At 42.4% G+C, this 21,818-nt stretch overlaps 1 protein-coding gene across 3 annotated transcripts in view; it reads left to right on the forward strand.

Moving 5' to 3' along the window:
* The first annotated feature begins 336 nt into the window (after positions 1 to 336).
* Positions 337 to 21,818, forward strand: part of LRMDA (leucine rich melanocyte differentiation associated) — a 690,069-nt gene continuing 668,587 nt past the window's right edge. The window contains exons 1-3 of one of the 3 annotated variants that reach the window (XM_075422917.1): positions 359 to 407; positions 1,250 to 2,160; positions 4,374 to 4,474. In XM_075422917.1, coding sequence (XP_075279032.1) covers positions 4,437 to 4,474 — 38 coding nt within the window. In that variant the 5' untranslated portion in view covers positions 359 to 407; positions 1,250 to 2,160; positions 4,374 to 4,436. The other 2 variants (XM_075422916.1, XM_075422918.1) reach the window with 2 other exon arrangements.

Consider the following 21,818-nt stretch of genomic DNA (forward strand, 5'->3'; position numbering starts at 1 on the left):
CACGAGGAAGAACTTCTTCCCTCTGAGGGTGACGGAGCCCTGGCCCAGGCTGCCCAGGGAGGTTGTGGAGTCTCCTTCTCTGGAGATATTCCAGCCCCGCCTGGACGCGGTGCTGTGCAGCCTGCTCTGGGTGACCCTGCTTCGTCAGGGGGTCGGGCTGGGTGACCCACAGAGGGCCCTCCCAGCCCCGGCCACGCTGTGGCTCCGTGGCAGACCATCTCCGCTGCTCCCGCCGAGCCGCTCCCCCCCGGCCGCTCCCCGGGGCCTCCCCTCGCCCCGGCCGCAGGTGCCGGCGGGAGCCCCGCGCCGCCGCCCCCGCGCGCGCTTCCGCCCGCGTCAGCTGACTGCCGCGAGGGAGCGGCGGGCCCGGCGCGGCCATGACGGGGGTCGCGGTCAGCGGAGCCCAAGTAAGTGCCAGCGGGGCCGCCTGCCCGGGGGGGGGCCATCTCGGCTGGCAGCCGCACGCCGGTAGCGGGGCCGGGGTGTGCCGGGTCGGGCACGGCACGGTGCTGGGGGGGGGGTGCTGCTCGGCGACAGACGCGCTCCCGGGGCCGCGCTGGGACCCCGCCGCGTCGGGAGGGAGCGGGGGAGCAGGGGGGGGCGGGGGCTGAGCCGCGCTGCTCCTGCCCGAAGGTGGAGGCTGCGCGGGCTTCGTGTTGGTTAGAGAAGCTGGGGGGGGGGGGTAGAACTGCCCCAGCGGGGCTTCGCCCGCTGCCTGGTGTGGCCGCGGAGAAGTTTCCCGCCCAGGAGTTGGTGCCGTTGCTGGTGAACCTGTGAGCGGAACTGGCACAGCATTCCCCCTCCTGCCCCGGGAGAATGAATGGAGCTGGTCCGCGGCTGGGAAGCGAGCAGCGCGGGGCCTGCTGACCGCACCGGGGAGAGCACGGCGCTCGGCTGGCTGGAGGTGTTCTCCAGCGGGAACTCCCTCAAGGGAAGGGAACGTGCCATATCGAGAGGTCACGCGTGGCCCAGTTGGTGGCATTCTTTAATAGAGATGTTACTTCGTGAGTTACTAAGATTGCAGTACCCTTGGAAAATGATGGCAGAGATGAAACGGTAATGTTCTCTGAGACTAACGCAGAAGAGAGATGCAGCTGCTACTGACCGAGAGATTAAATGGTCATAATCTCTGAGACTGAAGCAGAAGAGAGGTGCAACTGCTATTGACTGGTTAACGTTACGTTTTAAATATTTTGTAAATATTTTTTTGTAAAAAAACCCCCTTGTTTGTTTCCTGAATCGCATACAGCGCGTTGATGAGTCTGCAGGCGTGTCGGAGGCGTCCTGAGCCGGTCTGGTGCTGGGCTGTGTGGGAAGCTCCCTGCGCATGGCAGCGAGAGGCTGAGCAGGGCAGCAGTAGTGAGACTGACTGACTGACTGCGACCAACCTGTGTTAGCTCTGAGATGGAGAATTAGGCAACGGCAGCACCTACGTCCAGTTGTTAATCCCACGTGGTGGTCTGTGGCTGGTATAGAACAATCTAAGAGATCTCGTGTTACTCATGTGCCTGGCACCCACAGAGTTGAGGAGTCTCAGGAGAAGCACGCTTGCTTTCATCTCTCGGTGATGACATCTCTGGATACCTACTTGAAAGCTCCTACTCATTTGGAGCGTATTTGAGATGGATGCTCGAAAGGAAGAATACTGAATTATGTCCGTTTTAATGTTTTCTGGGTAAATGATTTTGAACTGAAAGAACGCAAGTGAAGAAATGTTATGCTTCTGTTGTCCAGACTACTGAAGTCTTGTTTTATATCAGCATTGTTCAAGGATTAAAGAGCAGCAGAGCAGGGAAATAACTCTTGGAAACTTGTTCAAAAAGGCTCGTTGTGTCTGGGATTGCTGGCAGTTGCTGCTCTTCTTACAGTAAAGAGGGTTCGTGGGTATCCGAAGCAAGTTCACGTATGTGGGGTATGGCGAGCTGAAGTTGGATGCACTGTGTGTATTTGGTGGGAAAATAAGTCTGTTTGTTTGTTTTAAATTGAAAAAGGTGCTTGTACTGCCAGTGTGCTGAAGTGGACTTTGTGGAAGTACAATCCCCTCTACAAGGCCTCAGCATTAATAGGTCACGACCATCAGATTTCATCTGCAAATACGCCCGTGAATAATGTCTGTACCCGTTGTGTAGATACATTGATATAACAGCTCGAAGGCTGAAGGTTCGCAGCGTTTCATGTATTTTGCCTTCTGTGTGCTCCAAAACACATTGTTTGTATGAACTTTTCAGCTTCTGTTCTAGTGGAGCTAGGACTTTGATGGCCGGGTAAGTTTCTGGGCATGCAGGTCACAGTCGCTTGCCGCTGCTCCACCTCCCCTTCCTGGGTGGAAAGCAAAGTGGCGGTCAGTGCTTGCGCTGCGTCTGTAGTTGCTCACGACGATCTCGCATGCCTGGTGTTAATGGGCATCGCATTTCAGTCATTCCCATTTCAGCGCGTTACGTTGGGTTAAGCATTTACAGAATCACAGAATGGTCAGGGTTGGGAGGGACCTCTGTGGGTCACCCAGCCCAACCCCCTGCCCAAGCAGGGTCACCCAGAGCAGGCTGCACAGGACCGCATCCAGGCGGGACTGGAATATGTCCAGAGAAGGAGACTCCACAACCTCCCTGGGCAGCCTGGTCCAGTGCCATTTAGTTCATTGTATTATTCTGCTGTTAATGTGGTATCTTTCCAAGGGTTTGCAAGCGTTAATTTCAAGAAATCCACCGTTGGGTGAAGAATGAAGCAACTCCTGTATGCATGTATGTTGTGAAGTGCATTGTAGTTGTCTTGGATGAAAACTGGAGGAGAAAATCCACCATATTTAACACAATAAATTCTGCAAAGTGGTTCCTGTGATGTCCAAACCATTAGGATGCCAGCTCCTCAAAACCGTTCCTTTCCCTTTTGTCCTTGTGTTTGCTGAAGTCATGTGTGTGTCTGGTAGGAGAATTTATTGCAGGAGCAGGTACGGTTTAACAAGGGGAAGAAGTTGTTAAACTGAGCTTCAAGCTACCTGTTTTCTGCTCGTAAAAATTATTTCACTGTTGTCAGCTTTATCTGTTGAAGTTATTGAACAAAATGAATTAAATGGGATGCAATATAGTATTATCAGATTGCAATAATTTTTAGAGTGTGAGAGACTGGGATGACTTGCAGAAGTACATCCCGTCAGGCTGTTCTGCAGAGGAGTCCCTATTTTAGCAGAAAGTGAAATACTATCAAAACAGAGTCTGACTGACTTTTTTGCATGTTTTTCATCTTTCAGACCAATGGGGCATGGTCTTGAAATTGACTTTATATTAAATATTTAGATAATAGTAATACCTTGCAGCTAGTGGTCTAAGACAGTGTTGAAATCTACTTACCTAGCAAGTTGCCGTTTAAGGGCAACTAAGATTTCTTTAGCACAAAATCTGAAATATCAGTGTTTACACTCATCTTTTGAGTGCTTTGAGGAGGAGCCAAGATAGCTGTATCAAATTTGTGACAATAGGCTTGGCAGGCTTTGTGGGGTTTCTCTGAAGAAATCAAACCAAAGGCTTCTAAGGCAATGCAGCAGAGAGATTCAAAAAAGTTCAGCTGTTTTATTGTTTGTGTTTTATTCTGTTAATATTATCACTCTCTCCATCCTGGGTAAGAAAAGCAGCAAGAAGATATCTGAGCAGACTGTATTCTTGCTACCACTAATTCTTCCTCTGTTTGTTAGAGGTGGGTTAGGTGGGCTGGTGTGAAAAAGAGGAGACACATTCACAAGTATTTTGGGTATGAGGAGAGGTGTGATCTGAAGATGGGTGTTGAGGCCAGAAATCTTTAAGCCTTACACGACTGTCTGAAAAAAGCTACAGGCCTGGTTTTCCAAGTGTTGGGCAGCCCTCTAGCTCTGTCCCTAGCAAGTGGCTGGGAATCATGACCTCGAGGAAGGGTTGTGAGAATGGATGGACAGTACGCTGCTTAGGCGTTTCTGGACCAAACTCTCCAGAGTGATCTTTTGGTGTGTTGTGTGCTGAGAGGCAAACTAGAAGGGGCTTTGAATGGCTTCGGATCTTTCACAGAATTTCCTTCCGCAGTGTTTCAGAATGGTAGTACAGAGCAATGTTAGATCAAAGTATGAACAGCGGAATAGAAGAAATGCGGTGTAGTTGATCGAGTTATTTTTACCTGAAAGGAGACAACACATTGTAGATAAGACTACAGATGTAATAAATATTAACCGAACTGTATCAACAGGTAAATGAGGTTGTGATATTCTATAGCAGTAAAACTGATGTAGCTTAAAGCAGTAAAAAATATTTACTATATTGCATGTTGTCTTGGGATCAATGAGACAGAATCTGGTCAGGAAACTAAGTAATCCTCTTAGGAAATGTTTCCTTTTTGCTTCCAATTCTCAGGTGTCCTACATTAGCCAAGACTGTGAAGAAATTCCGGAATTCCTAGGAAGAAAATATGGACATATGGCAAAAAGGCTAGACCTTAGTTTCAACTTGTTAAGGTATGTGCAATATCGAGATTTTCAAGTGCATTATGGGGTACCAGCTCCAGAAATAGAATGTCTTTTTTTCCTCCAAAGTAGAAACATACATGTATGTCAGGTACATTTAGTTGTTATCAGGAGAGCAACGCTATTTTACAAGTGATGTTTGTTTCCTTTTCCGGCACACTTGGAGCACAAATAACTAGGTGAGTCTGGAAATTTCTCGTGTTAACATAAATGATGCCCAGTGAGGGCCTTGTGGTTTGTTCTCTGCTCAAAATGGAAAATAAGCATCATTGCCTGAAGAAGTGAAGAATGGGATCAGAAGTGAATTGTTCTTAACTGTAACACAAGTAAGTGCGCGCTTCTCTCCCTTCTTTTCATTTGTAGATCTCTGGTTATTCCCATGAATGATTTGTAATGCTCTTTTCCCAGGTGATCTGTTTTTGTTGTATGATTTGATTTTTGGACAGCTGTGGAGTTAAGTGCTAAAAGTAAGTGCAGTTAGAATTTATAAATAAATTCTATTTATTTTAATATATGGATTGATTTAGAATTGTGTAGTATTCCCACGAGTTCTTACAGTATCCTTTTTCATTTAATCCTTGTGAGAGAGCCTGGTGAGGTTCAGCAGTGGCAACTCTGTAGGTAAGCAGGGAGAAAGGAATGGAATGTAGTTGTCTGTTTAAAAAAAAAAAAAAAGCATAATTTTTCAGTTGTAGGGTTGGACTTTTTTGAGTTTTCCTTTTATTTTGTTGAGGGTAAGCTTAGAGACTGCTTGTGAGGAGGAAGAACCTAAAAGTAGTGTGCTGGTGCCTTGTTCTCCTAGGCGGAACAACCACTGGTTTTACTTTACTTAAAGCTCCTATAAATGTTATCCTGAGCCGCTGTCGACTCTGAGTGACTGATTCCTACGTGCCTTCTTTCCTTCCTTACCCAAAACACCATCACTTTGCCTATTTTTCAGGAGGAGTATAATTTGGTTTTATTGTGGTTTGGGGAAAAAAAGTGTATCAAAATCTTTTGTGGGGAAGCGTGAGGGAAGTGCTAGTGTTTGGGATAGCTGCAATCAACGTTTGATGTGGGATAGCTTGCTGTTGTAAAGCTGTAAAAGTATTCTCAGGCCAGAAATCAGATTCGGGGAAAGGGGAGAGGTGGTTTTCTTTGTTTCGTGGGTATTTTTTTTGGTGTGGGTTTTTTTCTTTTTTCTCTTTTAGCTTAGGTAAGCTAATGGTAAATGTGATGAGAGCAGTAATGTTTTCTTGTTTGAGCTGTGATAGGTATACAAAGCCTATAGGGACTAAGAAGGAAGAGTTTATTCTACAATAGCTGTGCAGACTGGTCAGTGCTCGTGTATCAACACTGTGCCTGCATGTTATAGACTCAGGTAAGATGCAGAATAAAGGCCGTAGCCTTAAATGAGTGTGAATATAGAAGAGATGTCTTGGGCAGCTGTTGAAGGAAATGTAGATGGTAAGATCATTGTCATCTTCCTTCAACAAATATTATTGCCTGAAAAATCTGACAATGCTGTAGTATAGTGATGAGTTTTATGATTTTTATCAGTGAATGCTTAATTTGAAAAGTTTAGTTCAGTGTGTTTCTTTCAGTGGGGAAGAAACTGTAAACTTAAGGTGCCTTTAAAAATGAGTTTGACTTTTTTAGAAAAACTTGCTCTCTGTTGGTAAAGGCCTAAGCTGAGTGAAGAAGACTGAGGGTGATCAAAATCTAGCAAAAGAGAAAGAGAATATTGTGCTTTGCTGGCACAATACTTATTTGCAGTAAAGATGCTGGTTTTCATTTTGATTCATTTTTAGATGACTGTTATTAGATCATTATTAGATGACTTGTTATTGGACTGTGTGTGTGTTCTTTGAAAGAAAAAAAATATTTCAGTGGTCACTAATTTTTTTAGCCTGTATTTAAGCCAGAGAAATGCTGAAACACTCAGCAGTTACCTGTTCTCAGTTTCAGGCAGTAAATAAGTACTTACCAACCTTTTTTTAAGGTCATTTTGCACATGGGGTTCCTGTCTCCTGTCCTCTGTAAGTATGGCTGCTGCCACGCGTATTTCGGGGAAGGAATCATCCTCCTGTAGCAGGCAATAAATTTTGTCACGTTAAAGTGTCAATAGAATTTCTGCCAACAGAACAATTACATTAAGAATATAAGAAATTGAGAATAGAGGGGAGATTTTTTTTTTTTTTAATTTTGTGGGCAGCAGTATGTGCAGTCACGTTATGTGATACTGCTGTCGTGGGTGCAGTTGCATGGCGAGAAAGAGAGAGATCTTGCCGTGGCAGTAACGTGCTCAGCTGCGTGGTCAGCTGGCAGAAGACTCCTCTTGCGAGGCGGTGCGGTTCTTTCCGAGCCAGGCATCGCGCATGGCTACAGATCGCAGGTTTTACTGTGCGCGCACACACAAGCGCGTGCATCCGTGTGAGAGACTCTTACCAGAAAGACATACTTCTACTGCACGATACGGATGTCTCAAAACTTGCTTATGCGACTGATGTAATGTAGTGCTTGATTGAACAATTGCTTTACTGAACCGTACTGATTTCGATACCACCATAATGTAGATGGCTTTGTTGCAAAGCTCAGGACAGAGCCAGGTAAGTTGTTTTGCCATTTACAGCTTTCGGCTGTAAATGTGTATTTCCAGAGACTTGTCCAGCTGTACTGGAAAAAGGGTGGGAAGACTGGCAGAGGTGCTGTTAGTAAAATGGGAAAGGAGGAGTCGAACATGCTATATTTTGTGACTTACACACAAACAACTTTTGCCAAGCTTGTCCCTTAATAACATATTTCAAGAGATGCTGTTGTGTTTTTCTGGTAAATATATATATAGTTCAATATATTGTTTTGTACAGGCCAAGGATTTTCTCCCCTCCACCCCTCTCTTTTTTTTTTTTTCTTTTTGAACTTGTTGAGTTGATATGCATTTGGATAATAATTTTTTTTAAAATAGGGATATCTTCTAACTAATTATTGGTTGTTATGGTACTTCTGTCTTTTTTTTTTTTTTTCTGCAAGGAAAAGTAATTATGTGGATTCAATGTTCTTATGTGTGGTGGTTTTGTTACTCAGATTTCTCCAGTTTTTTTCTTCTTGGATGTGATGTCAACACATAAGTGTACACGGGACCCGAGAACTAAATTGGAGGCGGACAGGGTTGTAATTAGTTCTTTTTTATTAGCAATTTAATACAGAGGAAAATGTATATTTTTCACCATTTTTTTTCCTGACTTCAGAGCTCTTCCCAGGCTAGAGCCCGTTCCTCTTTATTAGATAAAAATTGGGGCCTGTGTAGATGCTTAATTGTCTTTGCACCAGATGTCGTAAATCTAAATGATCACAAAAAGTTGCTCTTTAAAAGACTCGTCTTTCTTGTTTGCCTGTTTTCAAGAACTAGTATCTCTCCTTGCTTACCCTGAGCGAGACCTGGATCCACCTCTCTCTCTTCTGCAGCCAAAGTCAAGCGACCATTACCAGTCCGTAATGGTTACGCGTCTCCCTTTTTCTCTGGGAGGGAGAGGGAAGACGGAGGTGAATGGCAAAAGGGAACTTTTTATGGAGACGTTGGGCAAAAAGGAGGAGTAACAGCAACTGGTTGTGTATGAGACAAAGGGGCAAACTGGTGTGTCCTGAAAAGCATTCTGGTTGTGTAATCAGCAAGATGTGGTGCTGCTGGATTGCCCCCTGTTTGTGCCTCTGGCTGAGGGAAATCCTGCAGCCCCGGACCACTGTAGTCCACTTATGAGTTATTTTTTCTCACGCAGCTTTCCTTACAGATTTTGTTGAAGTGGTTTCTAATGTCTTTTGTTTCCTTTTGGGACTAACGGGCGGGTTGCGAAGAAGATGGAGCCAAACTCTTGTCCGATGTCCAGCAGAAGGACGAGAGGCAGTTGTCACAGGTTGCAACAAGGGCATTTCCAGCTGTTTGTAAGGAAAGGCTTTACAGTGAGAAAGGCTGAGTGGAAGAGGTGCCCAGAGAGGCCGTGGAATCTCTGTCCTGGGTGGTATTCAAAGCACAGCTGGGCCAAGCCCCAAGCAACCTAACCTGATGGTGAAGTTGTCCCGCTCTGAGCAGGGCCTTGGACTAGGTGACCTCTAGGTGCCCCTTCCCACCTAAATTACACCCTGATCCTGTATGGTCATCATAAAACGGCCGGAGTTGTAGCAGCTCTTTGGACTCGATATTGGCAGTTATTTTCAGCTGTTTTAGAAAGGAACTGTTTACACCGTGTATTTTCAGTAAGGCGTGTTGCAGGAGCAGGTATGTTTTGCTTTGGAGATCTGCTCCCAAGTTTCTCTTGGCAGCTGTATTTGATAGCCTTCCCTGAGAACAGAGTACTGTAAAGGCCACTATTTTGTTTCATAACATGAGGAAAGCGTTCCCTGGTTCCCATTTAATGAAAGCAGAGAGCATGGGAAGGAAAAGTCACTGATGTGCCAGTGTTAGTGTTACTGGGAGGCTATGCTGAAAAGGATTTCAAGGTGGATTGAAAAACTATTGTTGATCATTGGAAGTTAAAGATTTCGCTGGAAAAAATAAAAAAAATGTAAATAATAATCACTGTTGGAAGAAAGAGAGCAATAAATAAGTAGGAAGGATGTAATGTAGGTAGGGAATAGAGATGTGGATGAAATACAAAGTATTTTTTTTTTTTAGATGCATCTTGCTGTCTGGTGGAGAGGAAAAAAACCCAAACCTATTCAAAGGTTCATTTATTTATCTTGGATAACTTTGTTCCAATTTTCTCCTTTCACATTAAAGGCTAAATGCACTCCAGTACTTGAATAACAGATGTCAGTGTTTTTGTACAAATAGGTGCTGTGTTTTTATAAATAACATCTACAGTCTGATTCACAGAGAAGTCCGTCTTCTAATTTTGTCCTCAGTAGTTTTAAACATTCGAGTTGTTTTCCTTTTTCTTGCAGAGATTTCTTCTGGGTCTAAGCTGTGAGGCGAAAGGGAGAGTGAATCTTTAATCTTGGCCAATGAGGGAGGATTAATCCAATAATTGTGCTCACGGAGATACAGATATCTCTTCCCTCTCTCTAGGGTGCAGATTACTTCTGCGAGAAGCATGAATAATTTGCACAGTGTGTGCTTGTGCATATTTTCCACCATCCGATTAAGAGGGTGTATGTATGAAAACATCCCCTTGAACTTTAATCCTAGTCTGGAATGTTCCTCCATGACTTTTGGGAGGTTGAGGCTTTGTAACATCCTCTCTGCGGACTGGAGATTGTTTGTTTCTCGCTCCTGCCTACGGTTTTCTTGCCTGGGGGAATATGCAAGTGGCAGCTTGAAACTGGGCTCCAGTCTTACAGGACATGTTCCTCTTTGTGAGCTGAGTATGTGAAAGAGGGGCTTATTATTATTTTTTTTTTCCTTGCCACCTTCCCAGGCTGTGGAGCAAGAAGACACACAGAACAGGAAGATGAACAACAAAAGAGAGGTGGAAATAAAAGCTAGAATTCAAAACAAAGCATGACATATATTTTAAAAGCCTTTAGACTGATCTTTATAGCGTTTTGAAACGTTGAAGGAAATGCACTATTGTTAAAACTTTTTGATGGTTTTATTTATAAGGTAGAAAAATATTTTCACCGTAATTGGGTAACTCTTAATCATAGCAATTGCATATTTATCAGTATGAGGGGCTGTTATTAATGTAGCTGTCATGCACAAACACATTTCTGCATTAAATCCATTTAGTATGTGCATTATTCGGTCTAGAATGTCACCAGGACATCAAAGCCCCCTTAGGCATAAGAGCACAGTGCCCTGCTGTGGCTGCAGAAAGGGCTTGATCAATAAATGTAACATGTTAATGCAGAGCAAATAGAATAAAAGATTTCTTTGACAAGACATGAAAAATCACCTTGTGGCAGCTGGCATGGTGATGCCATTTCAGCAGAGACACTAGCAAAGTTGATCTGACAAGTAAAGAGGAGAGATGATGGTTATAAGGTGCTTTTGTTTCAAACTTCTTTCTTGACCTGTCAGGTTTTGAAGGAGCCTGAATGGCCCTTTTTTGTCATGTGAAAATTGTAGTCTTAGGCAGTTATGAAGCAGTTATCTCTTCTCAAATTGTGAATGCTGCTGTTTAATTGATTCACTTAGCATTTGAAACTGTCACGCATTAATAATTGCTAAATCCTGTAGATACTGCTCCAGTGTGTCATGCTTAAATGTGTAGTTATCAGAAAATTAATATCCTTAATGAACCGGTGCTTTCAAACTAGCATTGCATGAAATCTCTTTTGCCCTTTCGTTTACTGAAGGTGCAGCAGCCAGTTTTCAGCGAAACCCCTCCCGACGGTTGGGTGGCTTTATTTATTTATTTCTTTTGATGCCCGACAAATGCCAGCTTTGCTTTGGGTACATAGTGTGCTCAATGACAATAAATATAGTAATTATGCCGGAGTTAGTAATTAACATAATTATAGTCAATTACGACAAATACAGTGCAGAGCTAAATAAATGAGGGTGAGAAATTAGCAAGCTAATTGATTTACCTTACTTGCTGCTTTTTCTTGCAACTAGCAGTCGCAGATTTTCTGCAGGAGAAAGGGTGGTGTTTACAAAGAGCTGACTGTGTTTTGAAATGGTTCTGTCTTCGGGCTCTCACTCCTGTTGTTTTTACACTGAGGTGAAGGGGACTGAGGTACGGGGTAGTGGTTGGGAGGAGAGAGGAGCTGTTCTGTCCGCATGGAACACTTGGAAGGAAAATGTATGTGCTTGCTTTAATTTTAGATGCTTTTAGTATTGAAGGGATGGGGGAAAAAAAGTCGTAGTTCTTTGCAAACAAAACACATTGCTGCAGAAATTTTGGTCATCTGTTTTGATCCCCTTAGATGTGGCCTGGCCTATCTAAGAGACGTCTGTCTGTCTGTCTGTCTGTCTGTTGGCATTCGAGAGATCTGCGCTAAAGAAATGGATAGCTAAAGAAAGAATTCAAACCGTTCGAGTAATCCAAGTGTGCTGAAACAATATGCCCTTGTTCAACCATCAGTTTCAATAATTTAGAGCCATTGGACCAGCAGAGATGCATAGTATCATAACATTTGTGCACATTATAATAGCCTGTTTTGTTTCAAGATGATTTATAGGATGTTGTCTGAAATAAGTGTATCGGCGCTATGCAGTTAATCTGTTTCACTCTCCTCGTTTTTTTGTTTTCTGTCAAGCATGACCACAGTTTAATATGTGAAAGGAGAATTAATATGTTTAAGTATTGAGTATTTTGTATTGCTTTTTCAAAAAAAAGCATGTTTAGTAGTAGCTGAGATTTCTTTCTTATTCTAGGAAAACACTGATTTGCAAATGTTTGTAAATTTTATACTTGAAACAGTTCACTGTTTTGTGGTAAATGGAATTGTATTTAGAGACTTCAGCAAAGAGATAGCGTTTTCCACAGCTAAGCAATCTGAACTGCATAAATTCTTGGTGATTTTTCTCCTACTATTGCAGTAATAGATGAAGTTCAGATGAGTAGGTTTGTACTTTGAGGTGGGTACTTAAAGTTTGCCTGCAAGGGATGTCCTACAGTAAGCACAAGATGCTGTTATTTAAGTAACCCTGAAATGTTATGAATGCCTGAAAAGAAATATACACTAACACTGCTAAGTGTGGTCATCAGTTGGAAATCAATTTGCTAAATGAAATATTTATATACAAAGAATCATTTAAATTATTGAAAATTTACAGGTGTAATGGTCTTTCAGATGAAGTCTTGCGTGTTTATTAATCACTATGATCTACATTATGCATAATTGTCTTTCTATTAAAATAACTATGAAATAGTCTTATCCTACTAGGTGGACTGAAGACAAGTGTGATGATGGGTTCACTTTCTGCATGGGTAATACCGAGGGAGTTGTACAAGATAAAGTTTTATGGGTTTATGTCTATCATACAAATGGAAGGAGAGTATAACCAGTAACAAACCAGGATGTTAGACTTCAAATATTAATTCTGCTTGTGATAGTTGATAGACAATCAAAACTAAATCTACTCCTTGCTCTCTTCTTCTTCTCCTTTTCCCTCCCACCATGCCTCCCCCTTTTGAAAAGTGGCATTTCAACAGGAACCAGATGTGATCTGGGTAACGTATAAGGAAAACTCCCCACCACCACCCCCCTTTGAAAACTTTGGATAATATTTAAAAAATACTGTTAAGTTATACCTTGTCTTGCATGCAATAGCCATGCCTGAGTTCTGTTATTTTATCAACTTTAAATGTATCTGTAGAGTATTTGTCTTTACAAAGTATTATCTGTGTGTTTGTGACTGTTACATTTTCCTGCTGTGTCTTATTTGCAGTTGTTGGTTTATTGTTGATATGAAGGGGACCAGTGGACGACTAATTTTAAAAATATCAAATTAATGGCTTATGGTATGTATTTAAGTATCGCACTGATTTAAGCATACTGTGCCAAGGATGCAAGTTGTTTTTTTGATGGATAAGTTATTTTTCCAAACTCAGTGATATGTAAGAACAAACTTAGAGTATAAATTGTTGTATTTCAGTCCTGTGCTGGTGGCTGTTATCTTCTTTAGTCCCAACAGCCTCTCTTTTTGTCCATTGATCCTTGCTTGACTTTTTATGGCCACATAGTCATTAACGGCCTGTGAAAACACTGTAGAATATACACCTCTGACCCCCAGTGCTGGCCATTATCCATTGATTTACTGTATCTGACAGGTCAAAACAGAAGATTGTTTTCTGTTCTGCTTTTCTCGAGAAGGCTTAACATCGTCGAAGGAGTTGTCTTGAGAGTGTAACACGGGGCAGAATTGGGCAAAAGCTGGTTACCCGAACCTCTGGCGGGGAGGTCGGTGTGTGTTCATGTTGTGTGGTGGAGAATTCTTGGGAGGATTACTAGAGCTGGTAAATCTGGTAAAAATGTTGAACATGCTGCACGACTTGACATGAAGTAAAATCAGGTCGTGAGCTTGAACTGTTACATCTTTAAATATAGCCAGTGAATACTGATGGATGATGAAAGTTGTTTTTTGGATGACATCCGTCTCTAAGGGGCTATTGCAGTCATGAGTAAAGGTGAAATCTGCACTCCTGAGCAAAGGTGAGTAACAAACTCCTTGGACTTGAACAGAAATTGGATGTCACATTAAGCATCCTTTGACTCAAGCCTGTTGCTAAGACCTTCTGACTGAGGCGGAGCATTGCCCAGAGAACTGATGTTTGCATCGCATCGTTTGCTTTGAGTTTGAATGAGCGGGGAGTGAACCGCTTTCTCTGGATCTGCTTTCCTGCGTGAGTCTGAAGCTGGTTTTTGGGAGTGATGTTGGAGGCTAAATCCACACAATCTGCACTTGTTCTCTGGGAACCCGGAGGGCTTCTTTCACGGCACAGTCAATCCAGCTCCTCTTGTGAGAACTGTAATCAGTCTTACACAAAAGCTAGTTTTTGTTTTGAATTCCGTTCTGAATGACAGGAACCTGTGTCAGATTGAGAGAAAATCAGTTACTTAATAAATGGAAAACTACTGCAATCTATGGGAAGTATTGGCATTTGGAGGAGAAATAGTTGGATGCACTTGTTTTGGCTTTTGAAGAATGGCAATGGATTGCAATAATGTTTTGGTGACTTCTCTTGCATAGTCTATGGTTATCTGAGTTTTAAGACTGAGAACTACTTTTTTCAAAGTGTTGGGGGTTAATGAAAAGAGCATGATAAAGAGCATGTTATGAGTATAGTAATCAGATGGACCATTCTTATTTGCTGACTCCTTTAATCTCTCTTACTCTAAAACAGTATTTCCACATCACCGCTGTTGTGAAACAAGAGCGAAGGACTGCAGAAATAACTGTTGTCTGAGGATGAGGAGCTTGACTGAAGGGAAGAACCTGCACTAACCCTGGAGCTATTATCTCTGTCTTTTCCTCTCTGTTGTGTTGAAAGGTATCTTCTTCTCTAATTAATGCAGCACACAAGATTCCCAGCACCTAGTTGCAGATGTAAAGAACTCGACTAGTTTTGCTTACCAGTCACTGAGTAAGAAGGGTCTCTGTCTTCCAGTAGTCAACAAACCTGCTGTGTGGTCACGGTACCAATAGCTAGCTGGCATTTGGCAGGTAAAATCCTTACAAAGCTTCTGTTTATGCGCTGCTTGTTTGTTATATGTTGTCTTCTATGGTGTGTGCCGTTTTTGAGATCTTGCGTTTTACATAAATCATCTTTACATAAATTATCTTGGAGATGATTTTTCAGTTTAAAAAGACAATCCCCAAACCCTTAGCTCATGCAAGTGTGAAGAATGAGTATCACAGAAGTGCAAAAGGGCCATGCATTTTTTTCGGGCTCAGGAGCCAGCGTGTCAAACCAGATATGCTATACAATAATTATACTGTCTTTAAGGTCATGGTTAATGCAGTGTTGTAGCTCAGTGGCAGGCTTCGCCCATGACCTGATGCTGGCAATCATGTGAAGTTTTGTGATACTATTTCTATTTTTGTTCTGTTTCTGTTGGTTTTTCTTTTTGACCATGCTTGGCTGAGTGAGTTGCTCACTGGTAGAGCTGGAAGATCATTTCCTTTCTTTATCATTTCTTCTTCATTTTTCACTTAATTTGTCCACTGAGTCCATAAGCGGTAGCAGTGAATGTGCTTCATATAATACAGCCATAAGAGTTCGTTCATTTTTAAAACCATCTCATTGCTCATGTTTGTAGGAACCCTTGCTATAGTGAAAGACTATAGAAAGAGATGCAAAATATCTAATGTTGGCGGATAGTTTGTAATCTGTCCACAACTTGGGGAAGTTGATAAGGTCTTGCAAATTGGACCGAAAGTGAATAGCTTCTCTTCAAGCGCTTAAATCTCTACTGCTTTTCCTGTGCAGTTGGTGTATGAGCTGTGCTGGTAGACAGCAGTACTTGAATGCCTGCACGGCTCCAGTTCATTTTTTATAGAAAGCATAGCGCGTGGGGGATGCTGTTGTCAGAAGTAGTTTACTGGCATTTAATACATACGTGTGCACACAAAACAGCATCTTACATATAAACATCTTTATAATATATGTATAATGCCTTTGTATAAGTTATACGTATAATACATAAACTATATTTTTAATATATAAAAATTTGGGGGTGATACTCTAGTATTTGGTCTACGTTGATTCAGCACTTGCAATATGGCTTTGTCAGTGATAACCTGCTCATAACCTAGAAAGAAAGAACATTTTACTTACAGGTTGATAACAAAAAAAGATACGACATATCAGAGATGAGTGATTGGGAGAGATAACTGACCTTGACGGAACTGGACCAAAATGGGAGCAGTCTTCAGGTGAAAAAGTACTTAAGTAACAAGAATTTACATATTTCTCTCTTCCTTTTGATGGTTTTATCCAAACCTATCTACATTATTACAGGTTTTTGTTGTTTTTCAATTATCTACTCCCTTCTTCACTCCCTCCTTCATGAGCTCTCAGAAGTACTCAGTATTGGTCTTGGCATCAGCTCTCAATGAGGCTGACAGGAGGAAAGACACATCAGCATGGTGGTTAGTCCTGTGGCGACTGATGCGCGTTTCAGATTACGAGCTGTTTGGCATAGATACCAACTCATTGTGTTTGGGCTTGGTGAAAGGCTCTTGCTCTGTCGATGTCATTGCACTGAAGGCTAGAGTGACAACGTTTGGCTTACAACTCATCGACTCCAAATTTAATTTTTTATTTTTATAAAATTAACAAAGGAATTTAGAAAGTCCTGGGGTATTTTTGGGGGGAGTTGGGTTTTTTTTTGTCTTATTATGAAGCTTACGTGCGCAGTTCTCTCAGCTGATGCATTTTTCTGTAATGTGTTGGACTGGTGCAACCATTTTAAGCACAAGTGGTCAGTCCTTAATTTTTGAATTTGCATTAAGCACCATTTTTCAATGCTTGCTTTGCCAAATGTTAAAAGATGGAAAATATACGTAGTTAAAATATACTTAATGATATTGAAAATGTGGCTGGTATTTTATAAGCCAACTCTGCATTTCCCGTTTGGGAGGCGGGCCAACTGGTGCTGTTTGTTCCTTGTGAATACACCCAATGGAAAGACATCAGAGTGCTCAATGTTTTTAAATTGCATTCAGAAATGTGAGCTGGCTTTCCCTTAGAGTGTTAATCTATGATCAGACATGCCAACAGGGAACTCAGTTTGTGAATTTAACAGAAAAGCTACCTATTACCTACATCTAATAGTTTTTGAAAATCATCATTTCCAACCATTAGTTTGAAGATCAAAGGTAGCATATGTATTCTTTGTAAGAGAGGCATGTACTTGTGGTGACTTAAATGACTTCTTTAGTAATTAGTTTAGATATTTATTCATTATGAGTATTTTTTCCTTTTTTCCTTTTTTTTCCTTTTTTTCCTTTTTTTCCTTTCCCCCCCTTTCCCCCCCTTTCCCCCCCTTTCCCCCCCTTTCCCCCCCTTTCCCCCCCTTTCCCCCCCTTTCCCCCCCTTTCCCCCCCTTTCCCCCCCTTTCCCCCCCTTTCCCCCCCTTTCCCCCCCTTTCCCCCCCTTTCCCCCCCTTTCCCCCCCTTTCCCCCCCTTTCCCCCCCCTTTCCCCCCCCTTTCCCCCCCCCTTTCCCCCCCCCTTTCCCCCCCCCTTTCCCCCCCCCTTTCCCCCCCCTTTCCCCCCCCTTTCCCCCCCCTTTCCCCCCCCTTTCCCCCCCTTTCCCCCCCTTTCCCCCCCTTTCCCCCCCTTTCCCCCCCTTTCCCCCCCTTTCCCCCCCTTTCCCCCCCCTTTCCCCCCCCTTTCCCCCCCCTTTCCCCCCCCTTTCCCCCCCCCTTTCCCCCCCCCTTTCCCCCCCCCTTTCCCCCCCCCTTTCCCCCCCCCTTTCCCCCCCCCTTTCCCCCCCCCTTTCCCCCCCCCTTTCCCCCCCCTTTCCCCCCCCCTTTCCCCCCCCTTTCCCCCCCCCTTTCCCCCCCCTTTCCCCCCCCTTTCCCCCCCCTTTCCCCCCCCTTTCCCCCCCCCTTTCCCCCCCTTCCCCCCCTTTTCCCCCCTTCCCCCCCCTTTTCCCCCCCTTTTTTTCCCTTTTTCCCTTTTTTTTTTTTCATGGTGTCAAGACCAGTATATTTTAATTTTAAATCCTTCAGTGTTTGGGAGCATCCAGTTACCTCCTTAGAGCAACAGAGCAGCTTTTTATGACCAGGATAAAGCTAGTGAATTGTTATTTTGGTGACAGCGGTTTGAGGTTTTTGTCCATCTATTTTTGGTCTCATTTTCTTTTACCAAGTGCTAAAAATGCACTTTGTCTCTTGAGTGTAAAAATCTCTTAAAGCACAAGGAAATGCAGCAGATTTGTCCTCGAACCATTGTACAAGTGAAGGGTGCAAGACTTGCTGCAGTGCTGTGACTGAAGACTGCGTGGCCCCGAAAGCGCGGGATGAGGCTACTGTGTTTTAGGCTCCTAGGACTTTCAAGACCTTTTAGCTGGAGAGAAAAGATGAAACTTTGGCCTAGTTATGTAAGTGATAAAGTGTACTGATTATTTTAAAGCACTTGAAAGGTGTGCTAGACGTGCCAAGGATTAACAGTATGTTGAATATTCAGAAAACTCTGCTTCTAACACAGTTACGTTAGGATAATTTGACAGTCCAGTGTGTGGATGTTAAAATTACAGCTGCTCAAGGATCTGAACACTTTCTACCTATTATCTTGTGTTTAATACCCTCTCTAGCTTGGACAGTGAAGTACTTGGGAATAGCACAGAAACAGTCGTGTGAAGGTGATTATGTTAGAATGGCTTTGGGAAAAATACGTCAAACATAATTTACAAAAAAGAATACATTTTTTTTTTTACAATATTTTCTAAGAAATGGAAACTAGCCAACTAAGTGAGAGGCTGGGCATGTGTCCGGTTTAGTTCCTTCCCACACTCGGTGCCTTCTTTTCTTCCTCCGTGCTGCCTCCAACTCCTTAAATCAGCAGAAGGCTGCTGAAGGTGCTGCCGAGAGGTTGGGGTGCAGGTGCAACGTGAGGTTCTGGCTTTCTTGCACATGCTCTCTCTTTTGTTTGCTGGGCTGCCTGTAATCAGGAGCCAGGCGTTAGCTGGCTCAGCTGTTCCTGTACAGCGTTGGTTCCAGTTCTACCAGGTGCACAATTAGTAAATTGTCTTCCAGCCTAAGTGGGGAATGTCAGAGGGTAGTTCAGTTTCTTTCACTATTAATTCTTTGGCCCCCTTTAAGTAAGTCATATCAACAAACAGCCTGTTACTACCGCTAAGAATAGAGCTTTTGAAATGTGGACATATCTCTAATGAGAATCTCTCTCAACCCCTTTAATGCAGGCCGCTGCTTTGCCACCGAATTACAGGCTCTGGTCACTGCAGCCACAGGTGGTTTGAAACAAGAGCTTCACCTGCGCTTCAATGACTGAGCAACAGAAAAGAAGTTTCTAAAAGTTAAGGAGACAAATGCATTACTGTAGATTTTCTTTTGACCATCATTTTTTTCACTTTTTACTAATTGGTAAGCGGAGGAAGAGAGGACGTATGCCTGTATTGAGCTAAAAGTGAATGGGCAAGTGTTTCTTTGTGCGTTTTAGTACAGCAGATGAAAATCTTCGTTGCTGTAGCCCTTGTATTTTAAACCAGAGCAAAGGGGTGAAGTCAGCTTTAAGGTACTGTCTTGCACGTTTTTGTTGGTTTTTTTTGTTTGTTTCATTTTCTTTCTGTGCGGGAACGGAAGTGCACAGGAAGAAATTATGACTAGTGTGGGTGGAAAAAGTAGTGCTAGAAATCCTTCAATATAGCTGATAGTTATAAAGTTGATACTTGTATTTACAGCATAGCCTATTACTGTCGTATAACCTGGAATGAATAAATAATTCCTATATTGTAGCAGATACATCTTAGCAGTAGGCAGAAGCGTGTCAGCATTGGTCAGTAAGCTTCACTGTATACACAGAAGCATCAAACGTGTTTGGTTCTGTACCTTTTGTTTAATGCACTGTGAGGTCATAACCTAAATCAGATTCCCTGAATGATTACTTAACTGCAAATTTCCATACAGCTCTCATTCTTGGGGAGGGGGGGCGGGGGGGAAGGAAAATAGCTTCTGCACCTTAGTGAGTGGAGTGAAACCCTATTCACACCCTTTTTTCCTAGTAGAAAAGCACAAGAAAGTCTACAAAAAGGATCTGCAGGTACAGACATGTTAAAGGTTCATCTGTAAGCTCCTGAAATCAAATAATATCAGAACTTACCTCTGTGTCAAGAAAATTTGCCAACTTGAATTACACTGCTGCTTTTCAAACCTCTTACCACTTGCAGAAAGTAGAAGATATTTCCTTTCACCAGATTTTTGTATGCTGAACACAAGTGAGATGCTTGATGTTTGAATCTATCCAGTGGAACAGAAATAACCTTATTCGTATAACAGAGTGCATTCATATCTGCGCATGTATGTAGAAAGCTAGGTGCTGCTCTTGCCATCCTAGGCAGCTCTATTTCCCTGCAAGGTTTTTTAAATTTGTTCCTTGTCTTTTTGCTGCAGAGCACTTTATTTATTTATTTATTTATTTATTTATTTATTTATTTATTTATTTATTTATTTTTAGGTCTTGATGTCTCTTTAAGAGAAAGTAAATTGCTGTTAAAATTCCCTCACTGGGGATTCCAGCTAAACCAAGCACAAGTAGGGTATTAAAACCACCACCACGAAAAAAAACCAACCCCTTGCTTTTTTATCGCTGGTGTGTAGCTAGCAGAGTGCACGAGAGCCGAGAGCTTTGACCCCAGAGCACTTTGCATGATGGACTCTTTCCAGAGTCTCGTTTAAATCATACCACGGCTCCGTGTGTAAACTTGACAGTACCTCTCTGCGCTTGACAGTGTAACTTCAAGCTTTTATGTTATTTAAATACACTAAAATGTAGCCTGTATAAAACTGCAGGTGCTGCTACACTTCTATTAGAGCATGGTAACACTTGCCTGAGGAGAACTCCGAGGCTGGTGAAAGAGTTAAGCGAAGCAGCCAGAAACCATTTTCAGCTTTTACTTTGCAGATACAACCTTTTAAGCATACCTACATTTACCTGCAATGGCAATCGTTTTGCATTTTAATGACAAATCAAGTACGCTAACTTGCATTTGAAACGAAAGTGCCTTAAATGTCTCTGGCTGTCAGAATGAGATGTTAGGAGCTTGATGAAAAGAGAACAAAGAAGACAAAGTATGAAGCCTAGATACAGAGCAAAATGAAATAAAACCTTGTATGGCCTGTCAGGGGTGTCAGTTGATATTCCTATCTAAAGCACATTATAGTATTACTTTGCAGCTCATAGCTTACTCATCTGTCTTTTTTAATTCATCACATTCTAGCCCACATCTTTTAAGTCCCATGTGTCAACAATGGAAGAAATCTGTTAATTGACAAATGAGTGTCACAAATGTGAATTGGTGCCTTTACATCAGAGGCAGGTAGTCTCTGTTGTTTTTTGTCGGCTCTATTATTGGCATAAGCCAGTGTAAGACATCTGTCTTTGCCAGAATGAGAGATGACAGCCAAAGAAGGGCTGTCATTGTTTTAGTGCATGTTCATTCTGCTGAGATACTGTATAAAGATAAAATGTCAGTTAAAAGAATGTGAAAAACTATCGGGAGGAAGTCCTTAAATTACTTGGGAAGGGGATCCGGGAATTGGTGCCAGAATTGAAATCCGAACGTTCCAGTTTGCATCTATCACATCAATTTAAAAATAATACTTTCTGAGTAACTGGGTCAGTTTATAAGGCATTTAGGAAAACGTTATGTTGTGTTGGCATAATTAGCTCATAAGATGGAAGGAAAAACATACCTCCACAGGATATGAGTTTATTTATTACAAGTTCATTTTTCAGACATGTATGGAATTGTCTCAATAAAAATATGCTGTGTAGCATCTCTGGCGTTGATTTGCATCTGTTGTGAAATATTGAAATTGCTCCTTTCCAATTTCTTTTTCTGTTATAGTTCTATTTTAGATTGATGAATAACATAATGAAATAAAAAGCACAGCCAGCTGTGAGTTGATGAGACAATTAATAGGGAGAAAATTAGTAACGCAGTTGTGGGGTGTCTAGAGGGTGTACAGTATACAAAAGTTACTCCCAAATCTCCAAATCCCTTTATGGCAATAAATGACTTTTTAATATCAGATAGTGAAAAGGAGAGGAGGAAAATGTTTTAAGGGAGGAGGTGGAAAAGGGGAAGAGAATGAAAATGTCATAAAAGGCTGCCATTTTGCTTTTTCCTTTGGATCAAAAAGTCAGAAGAAAGATGGATCAGCACATTAATCTTCAGCAACTTTAACAACCAGCTGCTACGCGACACTCCCTGTGTGCCCCCCTC

The sequence above is a fragment of the Opisthocomus hoazin genome, chromosome 6 (genome assembly GCF_030867145.1).
Source record: "Opisthocomus hoazin isolate bOpiHoa1 chromosome 6, bOpiHoa1.hap1, whole genome shotgun sequence".
Classification (NCBI taxonomy): domain Eukaryota; kingdom Metazoa; phylum Chordata; class Aves; order Opisthocomiformes; family Opisthocomidae; genus Opisthocomus; species Opisthocomus hoazin.